Source organism: Lutra lutra, chromosome 7, assembly GCF_902655055.1.
Source record: "Lutra lutra chromosome 7, mLutLut1.2, whole genome shotgun sequence".
Classification (NCBI taxonomy): domain Eukaryota; kingdom Metazoa; phylum Chordata; class Mammalia; order Carnivora; family Mustelidae; genus Lutra; species Lutra lutra.
The window spans coordinates 53,071,686-53,092,244 of NC_062284.1; the positions used below are offsets into that span (position 1 = coordinate 53,071,686).

At 47.2% G+C, this 20,559-nt stretch overlaps 3 protein-coding genes and 1 long non-coding RNA gene across 6 annotated transcripts in view; 2 read left to right on the forward strand and 2 right to left on the reverse strand.

The window, feature by feature from the left end:
• Positions 1-620: 620 nt before the first annotated feature.
• Positions 621-11,732, reverse strand: NUTM1 (NUT midline carcinoma family member 1). The gene is made up of 8 exons (XM_047735342.1): positions 11,658-11,732; positions 9,989-10,084; positions 7,597-8,296; positions 5,637-5,765; positions 4,402-4,541; positions 3,610-3,899; positions 3,251-3,367; positions 621-2,892 (listed from the first exon to the last, which is right to left on the reverse strand). Exons 2-8 carry the CDS (start codon positions 10,002-10,004, stop codon positions 886-888), a joined length of 3,399 nt encoding a protein of 1,132 aa, XP_047591298.1. The 5' UTR covers positions 10,005-10,084; positions 11,658-11,732; the 3' UTR covers positions 621-885.
• A 482-nt stretch (positions 11,733-12,214) lies between these two features.
• On the forward strand, positions 12,215-13,046 carry NOP10 (NOP10 ribonucleoprotein). The gene is made up of 2 exons (XM_047735344.1): positions 12,215-12,367; positions 12,661-13,046. The coding sequence occupies exons 1-2, from the start codon at positions 12,314-12,316 to the stop codon at positions 12,799-12,801; spliced, it is 195 nt and encodes a 64-aa protein (XP_047591300.1). The 5' UTR covers positions 12,215-12,313; the 3' UTR covers positions 12,802-13,046.
• Positions 13,047-14,633: 1,587 nt separating this feature from the next.
• Positions 14,634-17,255, reverse strand: LOC125103662 (uncharacterized). The gene is made up of 3 exons (XR_007128467.1): positions 17,136-17,255; positions 15,168-15,319; positions 14,634-14,994 (listed from the first exon to the last, which is right to left on the reverse strand). It is a non-coding gene; the product is annotated as an uncharacterized LOC125103662 (long non-coding RNA).
• Positions 17,256-17,373: 118 nt separating this feature from the next.
• Positions 17,374-20,559, forward strand: part of SLC12A6 (solute carrier family 12 member 6) — a 91,637-nt gene continuing 88,451 nt past the window's right edge. For 2 of the 3 annotated variants that reach the window (XM_047735339.1, XM_047735340.1), the window contains exon 1: positions 17,380-18,858. In XM_047735339.1, coding sequence (XP_047591295.1) covers positions 18,588-18,858 — 271 coding nt within the window. In that variant the 5' untranslated portion in view covers positions 17,380-18,587. Of the gene's footprint in view, positions 18,859-20,559 lie in introns of all 3 variants that reach the window. The other variant, XR_007128466.1, reaches the window with a different exon arrangement.

The window sequence follows — 20,559 nt, forward strand, 5'->3', positions numbered from 1 at the left end:
ATGTCATGCCCTATATATGCACCTTTTAACCTTTTAATATGAACCTCTTTTCAGTCTATTCCCTCTTGTTCTGTCCTCATTAGAGATTAAAAAATAACTAACGACCATTTTATATTTAATAATCCCACTGAGAATGATTTCCCCTCCCATGGTGGGAGCAGAGAGCTGTGTCCAGAGCAGCCTCTGCCCTGCAGCTCAGACCAGCCTCAGGAGGGTGTTTTTTTGCCAGGGATGGATGATTGGAGGACATTTAAGTCCCTTCTGTCCAGCCTCTTCAAGGAAGGCGGGGGAAGCCCCCCTAAAAAAGGTGCTGTCTAGATAGAGTTATGGAAAACTAATTAGATTTAGGAAATTAGATATCTAACCCAGAGATCTGACAGTTTAAAAAAAAAAGGCATCTTTCCATCTTACAGACTTTTAAAGGGAAACAGATAATGATGGCCTTTCCTGAGAAGCACTCCCCAGCATGGAGTCTAGGCTTTTCATGAGGGGAGGGATAAAGTGATCCCTGGGGACTTCTCAGGTCAGGAGCTCATTGGGGAGCCTGGAGTGGCATCTAGATCCCATGAATCTGGAGCACCCTCCCCCTCCTTCACAGCACCTCACCCTGACTAGCAGCAAAGACAGGAATACTAAATTGCACATGGCAAACATTTTCCAACAACCAGAAAATCTTTATTTTTCTTTTCCCCATACAACTTCCAAGGGTACTCCACCTCCAACTAGCCAGTGTGACCTCCCTTCCCACACTCGCTACTTTTGCAAACAACAAAATACCATGGGGTTGAGAACCAGTCTCTGCTGATGTGCAGCTGGAGTGAAATCTACTCTGGGGGCCCCCACCTTTAGGGATCAGCAGGTGAGGTAGGAGGGTCCCACTGTCCCCTACTGACTACGGCGACGTTTCTTCCTTCGGCCAGTGACAAAAGTGTCACGCCGCCTTTTACGAGGCTGTGAGGCTCGAACCACTCCAAGAGCCAGGGGTTTCTCCCCAGAGATGCCAAGGTCAGCTCCCTGGTAGGGCCTCTTTTCGGCAGGAGAAGGACCTCCACTGAGAGTTCTCTTCCCAGACTTGGCAACAGGATGTGGAGACTGGCCAAGGCCTCTTGCCTCAGCAGAGAGGGACTGGGATGCTCTCTGGGCCCCCTGCCCTCCCGTCGAGGGCAGGCCTGAGGCAGGGTGAAGACTGAAGGGAGGCCCCCTTGGTGGTGACAGGTTAAGTTTAGAGGCCAAGAGGTAGGCAAAGCTGGAGAGTTCCTCATCCTCCCCTTCCTCCTCCTCCTTCCCTTTGGCCCCATCTGTTGAGCTGCATGTTTCACTGATAGGAGAGCTTTCTTTCAGAGTTAAGGCATCCCTGGCTCCCCATCTAGAGGAAGTGCTTCCAAGGCCCTGGTGAGGAGATGTTGATTTGGGGTTCCCATGAGCATAAGACTCTTGATTCCCTGGCAAGGGAGCAAGGTCTTCAGGCTTGGATAAATCAGTATCCTCCCTGTCTTCTCCTTGGGGGTCATAAGAATTAAAATTTGGTGGGTGGGTATCCTCACTGACCTCTAGCTGGAGGCCACAGGCATCTCTAATATCTAGTATGTTGGCATGTTGTGTGGTTTCCAACAGAGGAGAGATGGAATGGCCCCTGTTCCCCACTTCCAGGCTGGCCTCAGGGAAGGAGGAGATACCCTGGGTCCCCAGTACAAGGATATTGCCTTGACATGCAGGCTGAAGGGTTTCTTTGGGAACCCCCGGTGTGGGGGCGCAGATACTACTTTCAAGCAAAGGGGAGCACCCTTCAGCCCACAGATCTCTGGGATCCCCTGTAGCCTCAGGGCTCTGTTCTCGATTTTCTTGATGCCTCAGGGATGGGCTGTCGGCCCTCAAAGGTCCCGGCAGGCTGCAGTAGCTTGTCTTCTGCAGGGCAGCTGTGCCATCTGTGCCTCCACAGGGGATGGCACTGCCCCTCCCATCCCCAGGTGCTGTGGCTTTTCCAGGACCCAGAGAAATGTTGCTTCTGGAGCCCAGTGCCTGGCAGCCTCCCTGATGCTCAGTGACACATTCCCCATCGTGGAAGTTCTCTATGACTTCCTCAATTTGTAAGGGCAACTCTAAGCCCACGGCATCCAGCTCACTGCTCAGCCAAAGTCCTGGACTGAGAGAGGCTTCGTCCCCTTCCCTGTCACCAGCTGCTCTAAGGGAAAGGTTCTGGTCATAACTCTGAACCACAGGAGGACTTTTGTCATCTCCCCACATGGCGACCGAAGAACCTTTCTGGGTTAATGCTAGTGGCTCTGTCCCCTGGGGAAGCACTCCAAGACCCCCTAGCTGCTGGCTGTCCCGTTTTTCTAGCCCCTGTCCTTGCAGAGGAGCCAGCTCTTTGAGTCCCACATCCAAACTAGGAAATGTCTCAGGCTGCAGGCCTTCCTGCCAACGGAGAGGCAGAGTTTCAGAAGTTCTGTCAGCCACAAGGGGGTGCCCGGGAGACCTAGCACCTCCCAGGTGGTCATCCTGATGTGGGCATATTTGATTAGCAACCTTCCCGGCCCCTCTTTTCTCTGTATTTGAGGACTCTTGAGTTCCCTGTGGAGCTGTAGGTTCTAGCTGTAGGTCCCAGCTGCTGGGGGAGGGCACAGTGTTCCCATCTCTGCGCATCCCCCTCGGGCCATCTAGGGACCGCTCCTGCCCACCATGTACTTCTCTCACCCGTTTTCCTGGAGAAGCAGCCTTTCCAAGGCAAACGGTGCCCCCAGCCACCCGAGGCCCAGGGGAGGGCCGAAGCCGCCCACCCCCATCTTCATCCTCATCAGAAACAGAAGGACTGGAGTCTGATTGAGCTCCGCTACAGCTAGGAGGAGCCTCTACATCCTCTTCCTCCAAGGCCAGGAGTCTCTTCTGGACCAGCTAGAAGGAGAATGGACAAACACTGTTCTCTACCTGGCTGTGAGAAGCTGTGGCGGAGGGGGTGGTCAGAAGATGGCACTGGGACAGGGCAGGGAACACAAGCAAGTGGCATAAGTCACGGCATCAAAAACAGATTATCGTAGCTCTTCTCTTCCACACTCTTGGGTCTTAATCCCATGCTTTGACCCCTTATGCTCACTCCCCTTTTCCTGTGTATCCACAGTCTCTTGCCTACTTGTTCTGCACCTAAATCCCAGTCCTGAAGCTTTCTCCAGAAGTCATACCAGCCAAGACAGCAAAGGGTTAGATAAAATCACTCAAGCTTCTTACTCTGATATTTCCTACTTCCCAGGTTTACCTGGGCAAGACTGAGTCCTTCCTCTTGCTCCAGCTCCTTAATTAAGGCCAATGGATCCCTCTGCTGTTCTGGGGACAGCAGATCTGCCAGAAACTGAGGATGAATGACGGCCTCCACCTGGGTAACAGAAGAAACAGTGATCTGAGTCCTCGACAGGAAGTAACCTGTGAACAAAGAGGCTCTAGAGAAGGAGACATGTGTCCCCCTCCCTCAACCCTCCCCCATGCATGCATGCACACACATTTCCAGTAGGAAGACAGCATAGTTCCTAACTGCCTTGGGCCAAACCCTAGGTCTTTTGTCCCCTGGAGTTTCCATCCCAGGATCTACTAGAAACCAGACACCCAGGTCCAGCCCACCTTGGAGACAAAGACCTCCTGAGAACAAAGCTCATCGATGTAGCTTAGGAGGCCTGGATCCGGATACATTGCTTCCTCCTGCTGCTGCTGCTCTTCTTCCTCTTCCTGTTTTCCATCTGCCTCCCCGATGGGCAACTGACTCCCCACCAGCCCTTCCATGATGTCAGCATACTCCTTCACAGCTTCTGGTGGGACCTCCTTGGGGGCCTCAGGAACCGGAGGCCTCTGTGTTTTGCGCTGCCGCCGGCGGGGGGCCCGTGCCTTGGAGGCCGCCTTTTTGGGAATGTACACTAAGGGAAGAGATGGAAAGGAGGAATTGGGGTGGCACAGGGACTGTGGCTTCTGCCTCCCAGCCTTGGGTTTGTCAGGGCAGCAATCTGGGTATGCTGGAAGGATTACAGGCTGGATGAGGCCTGAAATGGGACCAGCCATGGGAGAAGATTGTGGAGCTGGAGGGTCTAAGAGAATCACTGCATGAGACATGTGGAAACCCCTGAAATTCCAAGAAGTCTTCTGATCCAGCCCCCATTTCTTGGGCAAATGAGGTATTTTGTGCCTCATGTACAGTCTGTTAGGGAGTAGTTTACTTCACCAAGATCACAGTTTGGGACATAGGGAACCTGAAAAGCCAGCCTCCTATGTATGTATGTCCTGTTTAGAACATCATTGCCACCCCGCCTGGAGGGATAGTGACAGAGTAAGGGCAATGCTTTCCCTAGTCCATGACTGCTCTGTGCACACCTCCCTTTGAGCCTTGAGCCGCAGGTTCCTATTGCAATGAGGAAGTCTTACCTGGCTGCTGGCTAACCTCAGTGGCCGGGAGCCCTGGAGGGTCAAGTTTCAGAGGCGCTGCAGGAAGTAGGCCCTGGGACCCATTCGTCAGCTGTGTGTTCTGAATCTGCATCTCCTCCTCAGCCTCAAATTCCATGAACCTGCAGAGGGTGAGGAAGACCTGGACAATGCCAAGAAGTCCAGACACCAGGGGGAAGCTGCTCACAAACAGCCCAATAACAATTCTGGGGGAACCTCACAAGGTCACCACAGAATCCCTTATGTGCAGTCATGGCTTAGGAAACTTGTTGAGAATCGAATGTTAAGCTTCTCCAGGAGAGAACCATCACTTTCACTTCTGTCTCATCCCTGATCTCACCCAGCATCATGGAGGATGTATATCAGCAATTAATACAGCCTTGAAGCCAGTCAGGCCTATGCCAAAGCCTAGCTGCATCCCTCCATGGGGCCCTGCGAGGGCTCATGTGCCCCTACCTACAACCATCAAGGATGAGGGAAATCCTAAAGCAGGGCCTGGGGTTGCAGTTCAAGGCAGTTCCCACCAGGAGGCAGTACTGAGACCCATGTCCTGAGGCTGGGACTGGTGGCCAGGAAGAGTAATTCTGGGAGGTATGGGTTCAGAAGGGAGGAAATGGAAACTAAGTTTTGGTGGAGAGGGTTCATTTTCCCCAGAGTTACTCCTTTAACCAAGGAGACAATCGTGGAGAAATGAGGGATAAAAGCCAGGAGACCACTCTGGGCATCCAGGACCTTCCCCTGACCAAGCTCTGCAAGCACCAAGCCCTCCCTGGGATAATGGGGTAAATGATTTCTGTGCCACTCTTGCCAGAAGAGGAGTGGTCTCAAGGTTGGCATCAGTAGCCACCTACTACCAGGTCAGTGAGCTAGAAAAGAACCTGCCTAGTAGGGCTTACCTCCTCTTTGCAAGGTCCCTTTAACAAGGAATTTTTACACCAATTGTGCTCCAATCTCATTCTAAGAGCTTCAATATCAAGGACCTATATAATTCAGGATCTGGAGGAAGGAGTGCTTTCAAGGTCACAGGACAGAAAAACCCTAGGGTCAAGGTGGTAGAAGCAGTGAGAATCCAGGAGACCCCATTCTAGTCTACACCACTCCTCCTAGCATCCCTTTTAGTAAGCACCCTCACACCCAGATCCAAGCCTCTTACATGCCCCCATCCATCCCATCCCTACACAGCACCCCTCAGGAGAATGAGGGTTAGTCAGACTCACTTTTCTGCCATCTCATAAAAGATCATCCGGTCAAAGTTGCTGGTGTGCTCCCACTCCTGCACAGCCCTTGGCAGTCCCTCCTCCAGAGTCATAGTGGGCTTCAGCCGGGCCAGGGAGCGAAGCACTGGGCTAAAATCCCCATTGTGTCAGTCATGTTTTACAATGTGCCCCCCATGCCCCTTTCCCAACAAACACCTCAACACACACCCCTTGTCCCTCAGCAGAGCTAACTTGTCCCCCAATCCTTGTCACATCCCACCTCTGGTTAGACTTCCAGACCCCCAACCTCCACCCATCTACCATACTGGACTCTCTTCCTGCTGAAATTTTCAAATCTCACACAAAATCAGATGATTGCCTTTGTTCCCCACCTTTTGAAATCAACCACCCTTAATTCTCACGGTGCAATCCTCAACTAAACATGAGGAAGAAAGCACTCACGTTATTAAATTAATGGATTCATTATAAAGTAGGCTTCTCCCTGTCCAAAGGCTCTTGCTTTTCAAAAAAGGCACTACCTAACCCAAATGAATCTCTTAAAGGTTGTGTGGTGTTTTTATTTGTTGGTTTTTAAGTTTTGTTTTGTTTTTTGCCTCGGGGCTACCCTCCACAGAAAACTATCAATACTCTTTAAGTTCTTTATGATTCATTTTTGTCCTCTGACTTGCCAGAGTCCTCAAGCACTGTGTCTAGAAATCACCTGCTGAAGCTTGTTATAATTAAGGATTCCTGTGCCCGAGGATCTTTGGACTTCGTATTTTACCAGCCTCCTGGGTTACTGTTGCAGAGAGACTGGACTGCATTTTGGAGGAGACCCTGCCTGGAGCCCCTGAGCATGGAGAACAGGAAGAGACTAGGAGTTAGAAATTCAGCCTGCTAGGCTCCAAGAGAACCAGAGCCATCTGGAGAAAGCAGGGAGCTGGTAAGGTGATCAACACCAAGGACTCTGGGGGAGCCTTTTGATTTATTCACTCCAGAGTCAGGGTGGAAAGGGAGATTCCTTTAGGAGCTCAGAGACTGGGAACACAATGTACCTGTTTTTTAAGTCTAGCAAAATGTGGACATTTTCTTTACGCAGAATGTCAAGAGTGCAGGCAGTCGAGGGAAGCAGTGGGTCTGGGCGGGAAGAAGAGAAAATTCCCCAGACTCGGCTTTAGACATAACAGACAGCCCCTGACCCCTGGGGTCCTTGGCTAAGCATCCACTCACATAGACATCCTGGCCTTTTGTGAATTCTTTTCCTTAACTCATTTCATCTCAGCAGCCCTCTGAAGTCACTATAATCATCCCCTTTCTAGATGAGAAGACTGAGGGCAAGGTAGTAAATGTGGGGCCCAGAATCACCAATCTAGCAAGCAGTGGAACCTAGGCCATTGGTCACTAAGGAAGTTCTACCACCTTCCTATTTCAACGTGAACTCAGAATAAAATAAAATAATGGTGGGGGAGGGTGGCACTTCCTTTGCCCCACCCCCCACCATCCTCCAATCCTGCACTTGGTCAGGGCTCAGCTGTTTGGATGGCTCAACGCGATGTCAGATGGTAATAAAATAGTAATAAAATAGAATGGAAGGCCTCTGTACTTGGTGTCAGAGACCTAAGCTCCACTTACAGCCTTCTGCTTAATCACAGGAAACCTCTGGGCTTCAGTGTTCTCATCTATATGTGAAGATTACCGGAATATACTTGCCTGAACTCAGAGAGTTGTGGGCATCACTTGAGAGAAGACACCTGAAAGCTCGTTATAATCTGGGAAGTAGGTAAAGAGGCCTATCATCATCATCATCATCATCATCGTCATCATCATCATCATCATCGTTATGCTTTTTTGTTCTCATAGCCTCAATAGCACCCTGATGACCTGCCCTCAAGTATTGCTAAATAGCCTAACTTCCTGTCCAGCCCAAAGTCCTCCTTGTTTAAAAGTGCTAGGATAACTAACCTCAGATCTCCCCACTTACATAAGAAAGCAGGAAAGGGCTTCTGCATCAGGACTTTGAGACAAGTGCCTCCGAGCCAAGGCTTTGTAGCGCTGCCAGCGTCGGAAGTTCTCATAAACACCTTTGGAGGTGTAAGAGAGGTCGCCCAGGGCGGGCTTAGATTGGGCAGCCAATGGACCTCCTTCTCCGGTTGCCCCATGTAGCCCTGGCCAAGCTTTTTCCGGGGGCACAATGGAGGCCATTTGGGCAGCTGGTGGTAGAGCCTGAGCAGGAAGGCCTGGGAGGCCCTCCTGGCTCATCCCAACGGCCTTAGTGGGCAGAAGGGTCTTCATGTTAGAAGCTGTCATGAATCGAGGGGGAGGACCCTCAGGGGCCCCACAGGGAGTGCCTGAGGCAATCCAGTTGAGGGCTGGCTGAGTAAGGATGAAGTTCTGAGTTTGAGAGGGCTCAGCTGGCCCCCCTTCTGTCTTGACTTTGACAATGACTCCAGCCCCAGTGGGGCCAGGACCCCCATCCCCTGTCACCAGCAATGGGCTGGGGAGAGTGGAGAGCACCAGAGGGTTGCCTGGAGAGAATGCTGAAGGCATGGGAGGCTGCAGAGGCGACTCCCAGGGTGGCTGGTCTGGTGGGCCAGGAGCAGACTGGGGAAAGGGAAGTGCAGTGAAAGGAGACAGGGCCACACCAGCTTTCATGGTCATGTCCGGTCCCGACAGTGGAGATGCTGTTGAGACGAAGAAAAAGAGAGAATGGACTAGAAGAAAAGGAGGTCAGAGATTAGGTCATTGGAGTTCCATTTAGTCCCTGAACAATCAGAGCACTGATTCTCAACAGGTGAGGGAGGAATAGGGTGGGGGAAACTGCAGAGTTTGCAAGTGTCTCCCCAAGTGATTTTGATGTCCCATACTCCTAGGTGAGAATTATTGCCCTAGAGAAGCTGCAAGGACCGTTGGACCCATGACCTCATACTTCCTAATACACGGCAGCCAGCACCCTCTTATAAGTAACTCCCTTATTCCCACCCACTCCAAACATGTTCAAACCACCTGAATCCTGCCACCAGCTGCTCTGTGGTCCCAGCCATGCACGGCTCACACAAGTGCTGTCCCCTGGAGAGCGTGTGTAGATTAGATATTTGATTTCCAGAAATTTTGTTATGTAACAGCCAGGAATGACTAAGAGATAGGACCAGGAAACGGGTGAGGGGAGGTTTGGCCAAGAAGGGAGGTTTCCAGAGCTCTAAGTAGCTGCTGGACATGTTAAAATTTGGTGGATTTGATGGTGTAGACTGTCTGTGGTCCTTCTGCTTAGAAGCACTAATAACAGAAATTAAGGGTGTACTATGAACAAGGCACAATGAAGTCTGAAACACAGTACATGCTGAGAAGGAGCTATGTGGACTCTAGGCCAAAAATCCATGGATAAATACATAAAATGTGTACTTAATCAGGACATGTGTCTCAGGATTTCCAATTATAATAATAGATCATTTGCCTAATTTCACACAAGTCTCCTCCCCCTCTAATAAAGAATATTCCCCCGACAAACTAACAACACTCAGCTTCCACTTCCTGACCATGAAGGAGACATGGACTATGACCAAACTCATCACCTCAACCACAAAGCAGAGGGCCAGGAGGATTCTGCGAAGTGAAATGGGTCTGAAGGCCTGAGTTCCACAAAAGGTAGAAAAACTGAGAACATTTAAGGGAAGCCCCAGCTCTCATCCCAGTTGGAGTTACCCAACACCCCGGGTCCTGGGAAATCAAGGAAAACTGTTCTCGGAACTGGAAAAGAAGCCATCTCTGGGGCAAAAAGGAGCCATGAGGCTCTGAGCAGAGGTACTTCCAGTACCTTCCAGGGTAGCTTTTAGGAGGACATTTCTCTACAGACTAGGCAACAGAAAACCAGTGGAGTAGTTTTCCAGCAAAGATCTCCACCCACCCAACTCGATAAGATTGAGAGTGACTGCAGCTCAGCTCTCTCAGGACATAATTCTAGAGCAGGCTCCAACTGCCTACACGAGACACTGGAATGTGGACCTTCCCCTTGAACCCTTTCTGTGCTGCTTATACCACACACACACACCCCTGCCCATGCCCCACAAACACATGTTGAGGGGAATCCTTCTTCCAGAGAAACAAGTTGCTAACTGCCGTCCCTTTTCTATACCCAGTACTTTCCTCTGAAGGGCTTTCATCTGCTTCCCAGGAAGCCCTCTTCATCCCCTAGCCCTGGTGTTAATGGCACAATCTCCTTCCCCAGCCTCCCCAAGTCTCATGACTTTGCTGGGGTCTAGTGCTCTTACATCTGTCTAGGTCAGCCCCAAAAGCTGGTCCCCAGGGAAAGTGTCAAATCTGAGTCCCTAAGGATGTGAGCAGGTAGTCAGGACTTTCCCCACCACTTGCAGACTTACCTCCATCTGAAGCCATCCTCTCAGATTTGGACACTAACCGTGGCTGTCGGGAAGCTTCCAGAATGACACAGTCTGGTCCAGGGCCCAGAGAGCGACCTGGCCCCAGCAGATACACAGGGATCCAAGGAAGGGAAGATAAAGATCAGATCAAAACAGAACTAGAATCTAGGACTCAAAACATTCTGCAGTGGGGGAGGGGAGGAGAGCAGGGGTAGAGGTAGAGAGAGATGCCAGAGGGCTCTGGTGAATAAGCAGTAACCAGGAATTCCCTCCAAACCAGAGTATGGCAACACAACTGTTGTGTGTCTTTTTTTTTTTTTTAAGATTTTATTTATTTATTTGACAGAGAGAGATCACAAGTAGACGGAGAGGCAGGCAGAGAGAGAGAGAGAGAACAGGCTTCTTGCTGAGCAGAGAGCCCAATGTGGGACTCGATCCCAGGACCCTGAGATCATGACCTGAGCCGAAGGCATCGGCTTAACCCACTGAGCCACCCAGGCGCCCCGTTGTGTGTCTTTTTAAGGGCAGTTTGTAAATTTTTTCTGATTCCAACATTATAGTTTTATATCTCGATTACTTATGCATTTCTTCACCAATATATATACAGTTTTATGCCCTTCAATCCCACTCAGTTCTGTAACTGACTTCCTATTAATAGAAGGTTGTGACAGACCCCTTGGCTTAATTCAATATTGGCTCTGTTTTCCAAACCAAATTCAAAGTACATAATCTGTGCACTTAAGGATCAAAGAAACAGAATATTTGAAAGTAGGATTGTCTCAGAAAATCAGGGTTATGTTTGGCTGTATGCATATCATTTCCTTAGAAAGTTGTCTTGCTGGGGCACCTGGGTGGCTCAATCCGTTAAGCGGCTGCCTTCAGCTGGGGTTACCATCTCCGGGGATCCAGCTCAGCAGGGGGCCCTGTTTCTCTCTTTCTCTCTCTCTCTCCCTGTTCCTGGTGCTCCCCCTGCTTGTGCTCTCTCACTCACTTTCTCTCAAATAAATAAAATCTTTTTAAAAAAAAAAAAAAAGCTGCCCTGCCATCCCAAATAGTCCACTTCCATCAGCTCTGCAGTCCACGGAAAGTTCAGCTTACCCTTGGCTGAAAAGCATCGCTCTATCAAAAACTGCCATTCGGCCCCAAATACCAAAACCAAAAAGGCCTTCCTTTTGTTAAATTACTTTGTTGTTTAAAATTTTTGTTAAATAATTTTAGTTTTTAAATGGCAAATACATTAACATGGTTCAAAAGTCAAACTACGCAAAATGGAATATACACCCAGGGTTCTTCCCACTCCTTTCTTCTGGAACTGATTTCTCTCTCTCTCTCTCTTTCTTTTTGGAACCAATTTCCTTATCCCAGAGGAAACCAATAGTATGTTGCTTGTGAATCCGTGCAGAGATATTTTATGCAGCTACAAGTAAATACAGACTATATACTTTAAAAAAAGAAAAACGCTTTCAGGCTTTTCTTGGTTATAAAATTAACGTATGTTCCAATGTTTTTGCCATCGTAAATAATACTGCAACGATCGTCTTTGTAATATCTGGGTTCCAATTGTCATTTTTTAAAACCTAGAGTTCTATAAAGAGAACTTCTACGTTCTTTAAAAAATTCGAAATAACCCTAGGAGGTGCATCATATTATGCTATTATTAGCTACTCACCACTATAAGAAAGAGCGCTGGATTTGTGATAAAGAGACCTGAGTTTAAATCTTGGTTCGACCACTAAAATATACTTCACCAGTTTCATAAAATAACTTCACGCTCTCTTCGCTGTACCTGATATTGAATACCCATCATGCACTCTTTACCGCCAATACTTTGAAATAGGACGGGGAAACCGGATGTAAAAGTGGGGAGGGAAGAAAATTTTCTTCTTTATGCCCTAAGGTAAAGGGGCTCTGAATCCTGGAGCCTTTGTTTCTCCAGGCACTAGAAACACACTGCCTGTGAAATGGGTGTGCATCTCGAAATAAAGATAGGATTCTATTCATCAATGTTCAACTCATTTCCATTCCTACCCCCCTCTAACTCCTAGCAGTGTTTTGCACACAGTGGGCACACTCCACGTGTCTCCCAACGCCTGCAAAGTTGCAACTGGAAGCCAACGCCTTGCAAGGTTGCAACTGGGTTGCAACTGGGCCAAATCCTGCGCTAGTTCGCCCCCTCTTGGCCTACTGGAGAGAGGCCTAAATGGACTACATTTCCCGGCAGGCCTTGAGATAGACTTCCGGCTCTACCGGAAGGAAATTGGCCAACACGTGAGACCATCAGTTAGAGCTGCGGACGAAATTGGAATATCTCGTTTCGGCGTTGTCATGTTTCTCCAGTATTACCTCAACGAGCAGGGAGACCGGGTCTATACACTGAAGGTGAGAAGGAAAAAAATGAGTAGTAAGTGGTTATGGCGGGAAGCGAAGGTGGGAGGAGCGGTTGAAACCCGCTACCTAATTGCGTAGGTGAGTGGGGAGAATTAGCCCAGAAGCCACGAGTGGTGGAGGGAGTGTATGACTTGTTGATCTAACAGTCGCGTCTCCTGTCTTCCTGCTTACATTTTTTCGCGCAGCCTTTCCCCATCCCAGCTTCTGTCTCTTACGACGCCAGTGATGGGAGTTTTCCCACCACTCCTGTACTGAAATTATGTCTCTCATTCTTCCTTGAGCAGAAGCTTGACCCTATGGGACAACAGACCTGCTCGGCGCATCCTGCTCGGTTCTCCCCGGATGACAAATACTCTCGACACCGAATCACCGTCAAGAAACGCTTCAAGGTTCTTATGACCCAGCAACCGCGCCCTGTCCTCTGAGGGTCCTTTAAACTTCATGTCTCTTCTGCTACCCCTCAGAGACTTTCCGAAACCAAGCTCTTCAAACTGTGAGCCTTGAAGCCTTCTTACCACCCTTGCTCTTTGGAATCCGGTTTCATCGTTTCCCTTGATCGTGCTTGTGCAGAGCAGTCATGGTAGCCTCCCTCTTACGGGAACAAGTTTGAATTTTCTTTCCCTATTTTGAATCACTGCTAGGTTATTAAAATGTTTTTAAAAAGCTCTTATTTTGTATGTTGTGGGGGAAAAAGGAGGGGTTTAAAAACAAAAGAGGGAGATGAGAATGAAGAGCTCCCCAGGGTTACAAGACCACTTGGAAGAACTTAAGTCATTGCTGATCAGTAGTGCTGTGCGCGATAAGGTGTTGGGGAACTGAAAGAATGGTTGAGACTCCTCCACAACTATCGGAGTTAAGTGAAAAATACCCTTGTTCTCATTTAAGTAATTTCTTGCCCCTTGAAATGATGTTCTCACTGAAAATGGAGGAGTTGCTTGAAAAATAAGAGCAGCTATATTGTAGAGGGAGTGCAGTGAATTGGAAGTTAGGAGACCAGGATTTTCCCCTCTGCATAACTGAGAAAGTAAAGTTAACCAGTTTAGTCTCATTTTTCTCATAATTTCTAAGCCTTCTTCCAGCTTTAAATTTGATAGGGTTCAGTGGTGGGTCTCTATCAATATCTATCTACACTGTGTGGCAGATAGAACCGTTGTGAATACAAATGGCTTGATACATCATTTACGCCCCTTCTGAAAATATTCCCAGGTATTTAGTTCTCTCCAAGAAATTGTTTTCTCACATACACTTAACTTTATATTCTCCTTGGCAGCCAGCTGCTTTGTGGAACTCCACATGGATCTTAATTTAGAAGATGAGGTATGAGAGATTCAAGCAGGGATTTTGCTGCTTTTTTTTTTAAGCTACTGTTGGGGTTAATTAAAAAACAAAAAGACCCTCGGAGATTTCTTAGGACAATTCATAGTAGAGGAATGATGAAGCAAAATACTGTATATGAGCTTTCAAGAAATGCTAACTTTGTCCTTTCTTTGCTAAGTTAATAAACTCATTAGTTTCCAGTCTTCCCATTTGTGACTTTTGACATTGGATTTGAATGTCTGCCTAGTGCCATTGATTAAAAAATTGCTGTATGGAGATTGTGTTCTAATTATACAATCTTTTTCTACTGTGTCAAGAGTCTAGACTTTAGAAACAGATGTAACTTAAATCAGCATAAATTTGATTTATCAGCACAGGTCCTGGAAGGGGATAGATACGTTTCTGTTGGACTCTGATGTCTGAGTATCTCAGCAGAAAAAGTGAGGATAGTTGCTCACTGCTGGGAAAAAAAAAAAAAAATCTCTCGACTTGGGTGGTAATAGAAGACAGATGATTTTTGAATCACTTAACTTACAGCAATGGTAAAATGAGAAAACCTGTTTCCTGTCTAGCAATTTTTAATTTCTTAGCCTGTTCACTTAACAGGGATTTTAAAATGTTACCTTAGTAAGGGGATAACGATGGAAGAAACGTTAATTCTGCAATAACTAGAAAAAGGATCTGCTATGGAAACTTCTTAAATACTAAAATCAGTAAATGAACTCTGTTAGTAATGTTTTGTAATGTTGACTGTAACTTTGTCTTTACAAGTAACCCACCACCTGCACTCACCCCCTCAAAAAAGGATTATTTTTTCATGCTACCTGCTGTGTAAACTGAAATGAAAAGACTTTGATCTGGAAATAGTCCTAATTGAAATAGAGGAGAAAAGGTGGACTTTTCCTTTAAAAGATTCTCTGGATATTAATATCTTCTGAGCTATGCTCAGAAATGGGAAAAGAGTTTTAAGAGGTATAGTATATATTGGTATTAGGTAGTAAATGAAAATACACTGTGGTATGAAACAAATTAGATTTTGCAGAAATCCACCATTTCTTTATAAATATGAAAAAGTCTGTGAGAGCAACGGGGCCTGGCCAAGCCCAGCAGAGTCAGCTGTGGAAAGCACAGGAGCCTTTGCCACCTGGAACTGGCCTGGGTACTGTGCCCATGAGTCAGGTTGCTCTGCTGTGCTCCATCACCTCCTAAACATGCATCCTGATTTATCTTCACCCTTGCACACTGAAGAATCTAATGCCTTGATAAACTTGCTTAAGGAATGTCACGAATACCACAGCATTCTGAACAATTTTTTTTAAAGATTTTATTTATTTGAGAGAGATCACAAGCAGAGGGAGGGGCAGGCAGAAGGAAAGGGAGAAGAAGGCTTCCTTGCTGAGCAAAGGGTTCATCCTAGGACCCTGGGATCATGACCTGAGCTAAAGGCAAACGTTTAACTGACTGAGCCACCCACGTGCCCCGGCATTCTGAAAATTTTTGGTCGTTACAGTGACCTCAGTTGGGAGATGAGAAAATGCTTGAAGAATGAGTACATGGAAAAGAAGACCAAGAACAGGGAGCATTACAATGCAATGTGGAAAAGACTTCTTAATCCCACGGAGGAATCTGAAAAATAAATTACAGACACATCTCATTAAAAAAAGGGGAAGTCTGAGATTGGAATGACCGACAATCCTGCCTGAGAAAAACATTAGTACCTCTGGAAGTGAATTTCTGCTGCCTCAAAAGCTCTAAACTGGAGTTGTTAATCAGAGGCTTTAAAGAGAAAGAAACTTCAAGGGGCTTTACATTTTAGCTTATTTTTTTAAAAGATTTTATTTGAGACAGAGAGATAGTGAGAGAGAGCACAAGTTGGGAGGAGAGAGAGAAGCAGGCTCTCTCCTCAGCAGAGTGCCTGAAACAGCTCTGTCCCAGGATCCTGGGATCATGACCTGAGCCGAAGACAGGTGCTTAACCAAATGAGCCTTCCAGGTCCCCCAAGAGGTTTCCCATTTTAATTGGAAATTTCTCATTTTGTTACCTGGATCTTTCTTTTTCTTTTTTTTTTTCAAGGTTTTATTTATTTATTTGACAGAGACAGATCACAAGTAGGCAGAGAGGGGGAAGCAGGCTTCCTGCTGAGCAGAGAGCCCGATGCTGGGCTGGATCCCAGCACCCTGGGATCATGACCTGAGCCGAAGGCAGAGGCTTTAACCCACTGAGCCACCCAGGTGCCCTAAAAAGTTTTTATTACTGGATCTTTTTAACCACATTTTGGATTTTATGTGTCATTTGATAAAAGAGAATTTCCTGACTCAGGTTTTCAATACAGTTCTGACCTATTGCTAAGGATGACGTTTAAACATTTCCACTTGTGAGGTGTAAGGACCCAGGCAAAGCTAGGGCACAGATTGTTAAATTTAAATGTCTCGATCAAACCTATAGGAAATAACTTTCAAACAAAACATTGATGAGTCAAATTTATTGAACACTTGAAATAAACATGCTAAGAAAAATATTCTGGTGGCAGTGGAGTAAAAAAAAGTTTTCTGTTTTCTCCAGGTCTAAAATAAAGGACATTTTCTTTAAATGAATCTTCAGTCTAACTAGAAGGTGAAAAAACCATTTTTCTCCAGCCTCATTGAGATATAATTGACCAAATTGTATATATTTAAGGTGTACAACATGATGAGCTGATATATGCATACATAGCAAAAGACATTTTTAAGGACAGGGAAAAGAAATTTAGCACAAAATGCATATAATTGAGAATACACCTTAAAAATTTCAGTTGGGGGGGCCCCTGGGTGGCTCGGTGGGTTGAGCCTCTGCCTTCAGCTAGGTCATGATCTCCGGGTCCTGGGATCGAGCCCCGCGTCGGGCACTCTGTTCAGCGGGGAGCCTGAGTCTCTCTCTCTCTCTCTCTGCCTGCTTCTCTGCCTACTTTTGATCTGTCAAGTGGATAAATAGAATCTTAAAAAAAAATTTTTTTCAGGGGCACCTGGGTGGCTCAGTGGGTTAAAGCCTCTGCCTTCGGCTCAGGTCATGATCCCAGGGTCCTGGGATCGAGCCCCACATCGGGCTCTCTGCTCCGCAGGGAGCCTGCTTCCTCCTCTCTCTCTCTCTCTCTGCCTGCTTGTGATCTCTGTCTGTCAAATAAATAAATAAATAATCTAAAAAAAAAAATTTCAGTTGGTGTCATACCTACGCATATGGTATGGGAGGTTTGTGATTTTTAAAGAAATTATGAACGGTATTTTCGGAGACGCTTTTGAGATGGTTTTGGGAACTCGGAGAGCAAGGGGCATGTGTGCTCCCCGAATGCCTCCAGAGTGAGTTTGTGCAACACAGCGTGACCCAGAAAGAAAATGGTTTTCTCCAGTGCACGCAGCTCAGACCCCAACACTCAACTACAATACCCATCTTCCTCCGGGGCTCGCACATTTTGCTCCTCTCGTCCCGCCGCGCCCCGGCGGCGCATGCGCGCAGCACTTTACGTCCCCTTGCAGACTGCAGAGCTTGGGCGGGGCTCCTCGGCGCTCCCAGGACTGTACCGCCCTCCGACCGCTCCCCTGGGCTTTTCTTCGGACCGTTAACCTCGAATGAGGAACAAGCTGGGAGGGAAGGGAGGGGCTGCGGCGGGGCTGACACAGCCCGCCGGGCCCGGGGCTGGGGGCGGCGAGGTCACGTAACGGCTGCTCTGGCGTCGGCCCGGGGAGGGAGCGCCCTCCCCGGCAGCCGGAGCCCTCCTGCGCGCGCCGCGGCTGCGAAACAGTTACCGGCTCGTAAACAACAGCTGCGCGCGCACCCGCATCAGCTGGCGCCGGGATCCCGCACCTGCGACCTCCTCCTCCCCTCATCCCCGCCGCCCCTTCCTGCTCAGCCCCGGCCAGCCTGCGAGGCCATCTCCTCTCTTGCTAGCACTCGAAGGAAGAACGGCGAGGGGCTGACCTGCGCCGCGGCCCTGGTGGGGGAGAAAGCGTCCTCCGGCAAAGGGGTGGCCCGTCCTGTCACACGCAGGAGAAACCCGGGGAGCCAACCGTGGGCTCGATGGACTAGCAACGACCTGCTACGACCCTGAACTGCAGTCCGAGGGGTCTTTATCCGCTCGCTAGCCGCCTCCTCCCAGATCCTAGAGACCGTTCCGTCAGAAGAGCTGGTGGGCCACCCCCGCAGACCTCTTGGAGACGGGAATCCGCTCTGCCCCTGCACCCTCTGCTCGCCCTTTTCATTCTCCTCTATCCGGTAGTGTGGGGTATTTTCCCGTTATGCATGCGCATCCCTCCCACCAGACCCAAGCGGATTATTGGCCTCCAAAACATCGGGTGGCTCTACACACACTTCCCAGCCAGACCTGTGGGGTATTCACCTGATACACAACAGGTGGCCGGGTGTACACCGTTTCGCAATCTGATCTGTGCTATATTCGCCTGATAAGGGTGGGCCTGCGCGCTCTTTGCTCATCTAGAACCGTGGGACATTTACCAGATAAAAGACTTAACTACCTCGGCGGAAACCTGGGGGTCGAGGGGAGAAAGCCTTCACCTTCTCTGAGACCATGGCACTGAGCCCGCAGTCCTGGACCAGGAGAGACATCTAGATAACTCTTCTTTCAGAAGGAACGAAGTTCCACGGGACTGGCATCGTTTCGTCTTTTTTTTTTTTTTTTCTTAAATATTTACTGCTAGTGCACTTTCTAGGATTGTCTGAATTCTGAGTTAGAAGGATTCTTATTTGGGACTTTTTTTGTGGCGTAAATCAAGGTTATTGAGGGTTTTTTTTTTTAATTTAAGTTGTCTTTTCCATCTTTGCGATCAAAAAAGTAGCTAGTGTAGGAGGAAGGATTTTGCAGGGTTTTCCTTTTTTCTTTGTTCTTATAAGGGAAAAGAGAATAATGCATCCTCCAGAAACCACCACCAAGATGGCTTCAGTTCGGTTCATGGTGACACCAACGAAGATCGATGACATTCCAGGTTTGTCAGATACCAGCCCGGACCTCAGCTCCCGATCCAGTTCCCGAGTAAGATTTAGCTCAAGGGAAAGTGTGCCTGAAACAAGCCGTAGTGAGCCTATGAGTGAGATGTCTGGAGCCACCACTTCACTAGCAACTGTTGCACTGGATCCAGCTAGTGACCGGACTTCTAACCCCCAGGATGTTACTGAGGGTAAGTGGAGACACAGATGACAGGATACGTTGATTACTGGCTTATATATCTGGTTGATTGCCTCCTGGGAAATCACTTTTCCATTATACAGTAATCATCAGGAAGGAGGAACCTTTATTTGAGGTGCCTAGGAACCCTTTGGAATAATGGTGAGCACAATAACTGTCTGCAGTAATACTTTGGCATGTTGGAAGGAAAGTAGATTTATATTTTGACTTCTTCATTTTTGCCTCCCTGAAATTGAGATGGGTGGTTTGGGTTAAGGATGAATATCAAAGAATTTAATAGTTTTCTGCACAAAGAATCCTAAATTGTGAAAATTTAGTGGAGAGCTAGCTTTGGGGCTCTATCATAGTCTGCTTTTAAGGCTAGTTACTAGCAGTAGTTATTGATTGTAGCTTAGTTATTGGCTTTCCTACAAAGACTTCAGTTATTGTATCACAAAATTCTTTTTAAAAATGCATTTTTTACAGACAGTGGTTCAAGAAGCTAAGCTCAGGGTAAGGCTGGTGGATCTATTGTGCTGTCCTGTCAAATGGAGAAATTCTAAAGAGGCTTTTAGGGCCTGATTCCCATATAATTTTTTTTTTTAAAGATTCCATCTATTTATTTGACAGACAGAGATCACAAGTAGGCAGAGAGACAGGCAGAGAGAGGAGAAAGCAGGCTCTCCGCAGAGCAGAGAGCCCAATGCGGGGCTCGATGCGGGGTTTGATCCCAGGACCCTGGGATCATGACCCGAGTTGAAGGCAGAGGCTTTAACCCACTGAGCCACCCAGGCGCCCCCCCCCCCCATATAATTTTTTAAAGAGGCTTTTAAGGCCTGATTTCTACATAATTCTTTCACTTTGCACTTTAAATGGGGTGTATTGAGTCTGTAGTCAGGAAGTAGTAGTACACAAGCCACTTCTGACTTACTTCACCACTGCAGAAATTTAGCTGCCTAAACTAATTTGTGTTAGCAGGTTTGGAAGTTTTTACTGGGTTTAGTGGGAAGAGGTGATGCAAGAGAGAGATGAGATAAGAAAAGGTCATAACATTTTTCAGACTGTGGGGTAGAGAAGTTTGAGAATTGCTGTACTGCTTTATATGTTTAGTTTTGTGTTAAATTCTGACATAGATATGTCAAGTAATGAGAGTTTCTCTTAAGAATCTTAAAGACTCTTAAAATGGTACTCTACGTGAATTTGAAAACCATAGCTTCAGCTACTGACTTGACATTTTCCGGTGTCAGGAAATATTGTTCCTCTTAACCTAAAGGGTGCAGGAAACCAGAATGATTTTAGTTCCTTATTTCGGTTTGTGTTTTTGAGTGTTTGGAAACAAGGTAGATTTGGTAAAGTTTGTAGTCCTCGAATTCACTTATCCATGACTAATTATTTTATGGAGATATGGACTTAACTATTTACAACTTCTTAGCAATGTACTGTGGTATAAAATTACATTATGGAATAAAAATGATTATCATTTTCTCTTCCTCCAAATTCTAAATTGTAGTTTTAGTTTATATCCATCATACTATATTTTGGTTGTAATATATATGCCAGGTAAAGATATAGCAGTGTTAAATTTTTTTTTATTGCCGTAATTGTCATTAGACAATTTATAGCTAAATGTTACACTTGTGACTTATATGTTATAGAATTGTACTTTTATTCTGTTTAAAAAGTGGACTTCAGTAATGTGTTATTCTTGTGGAAC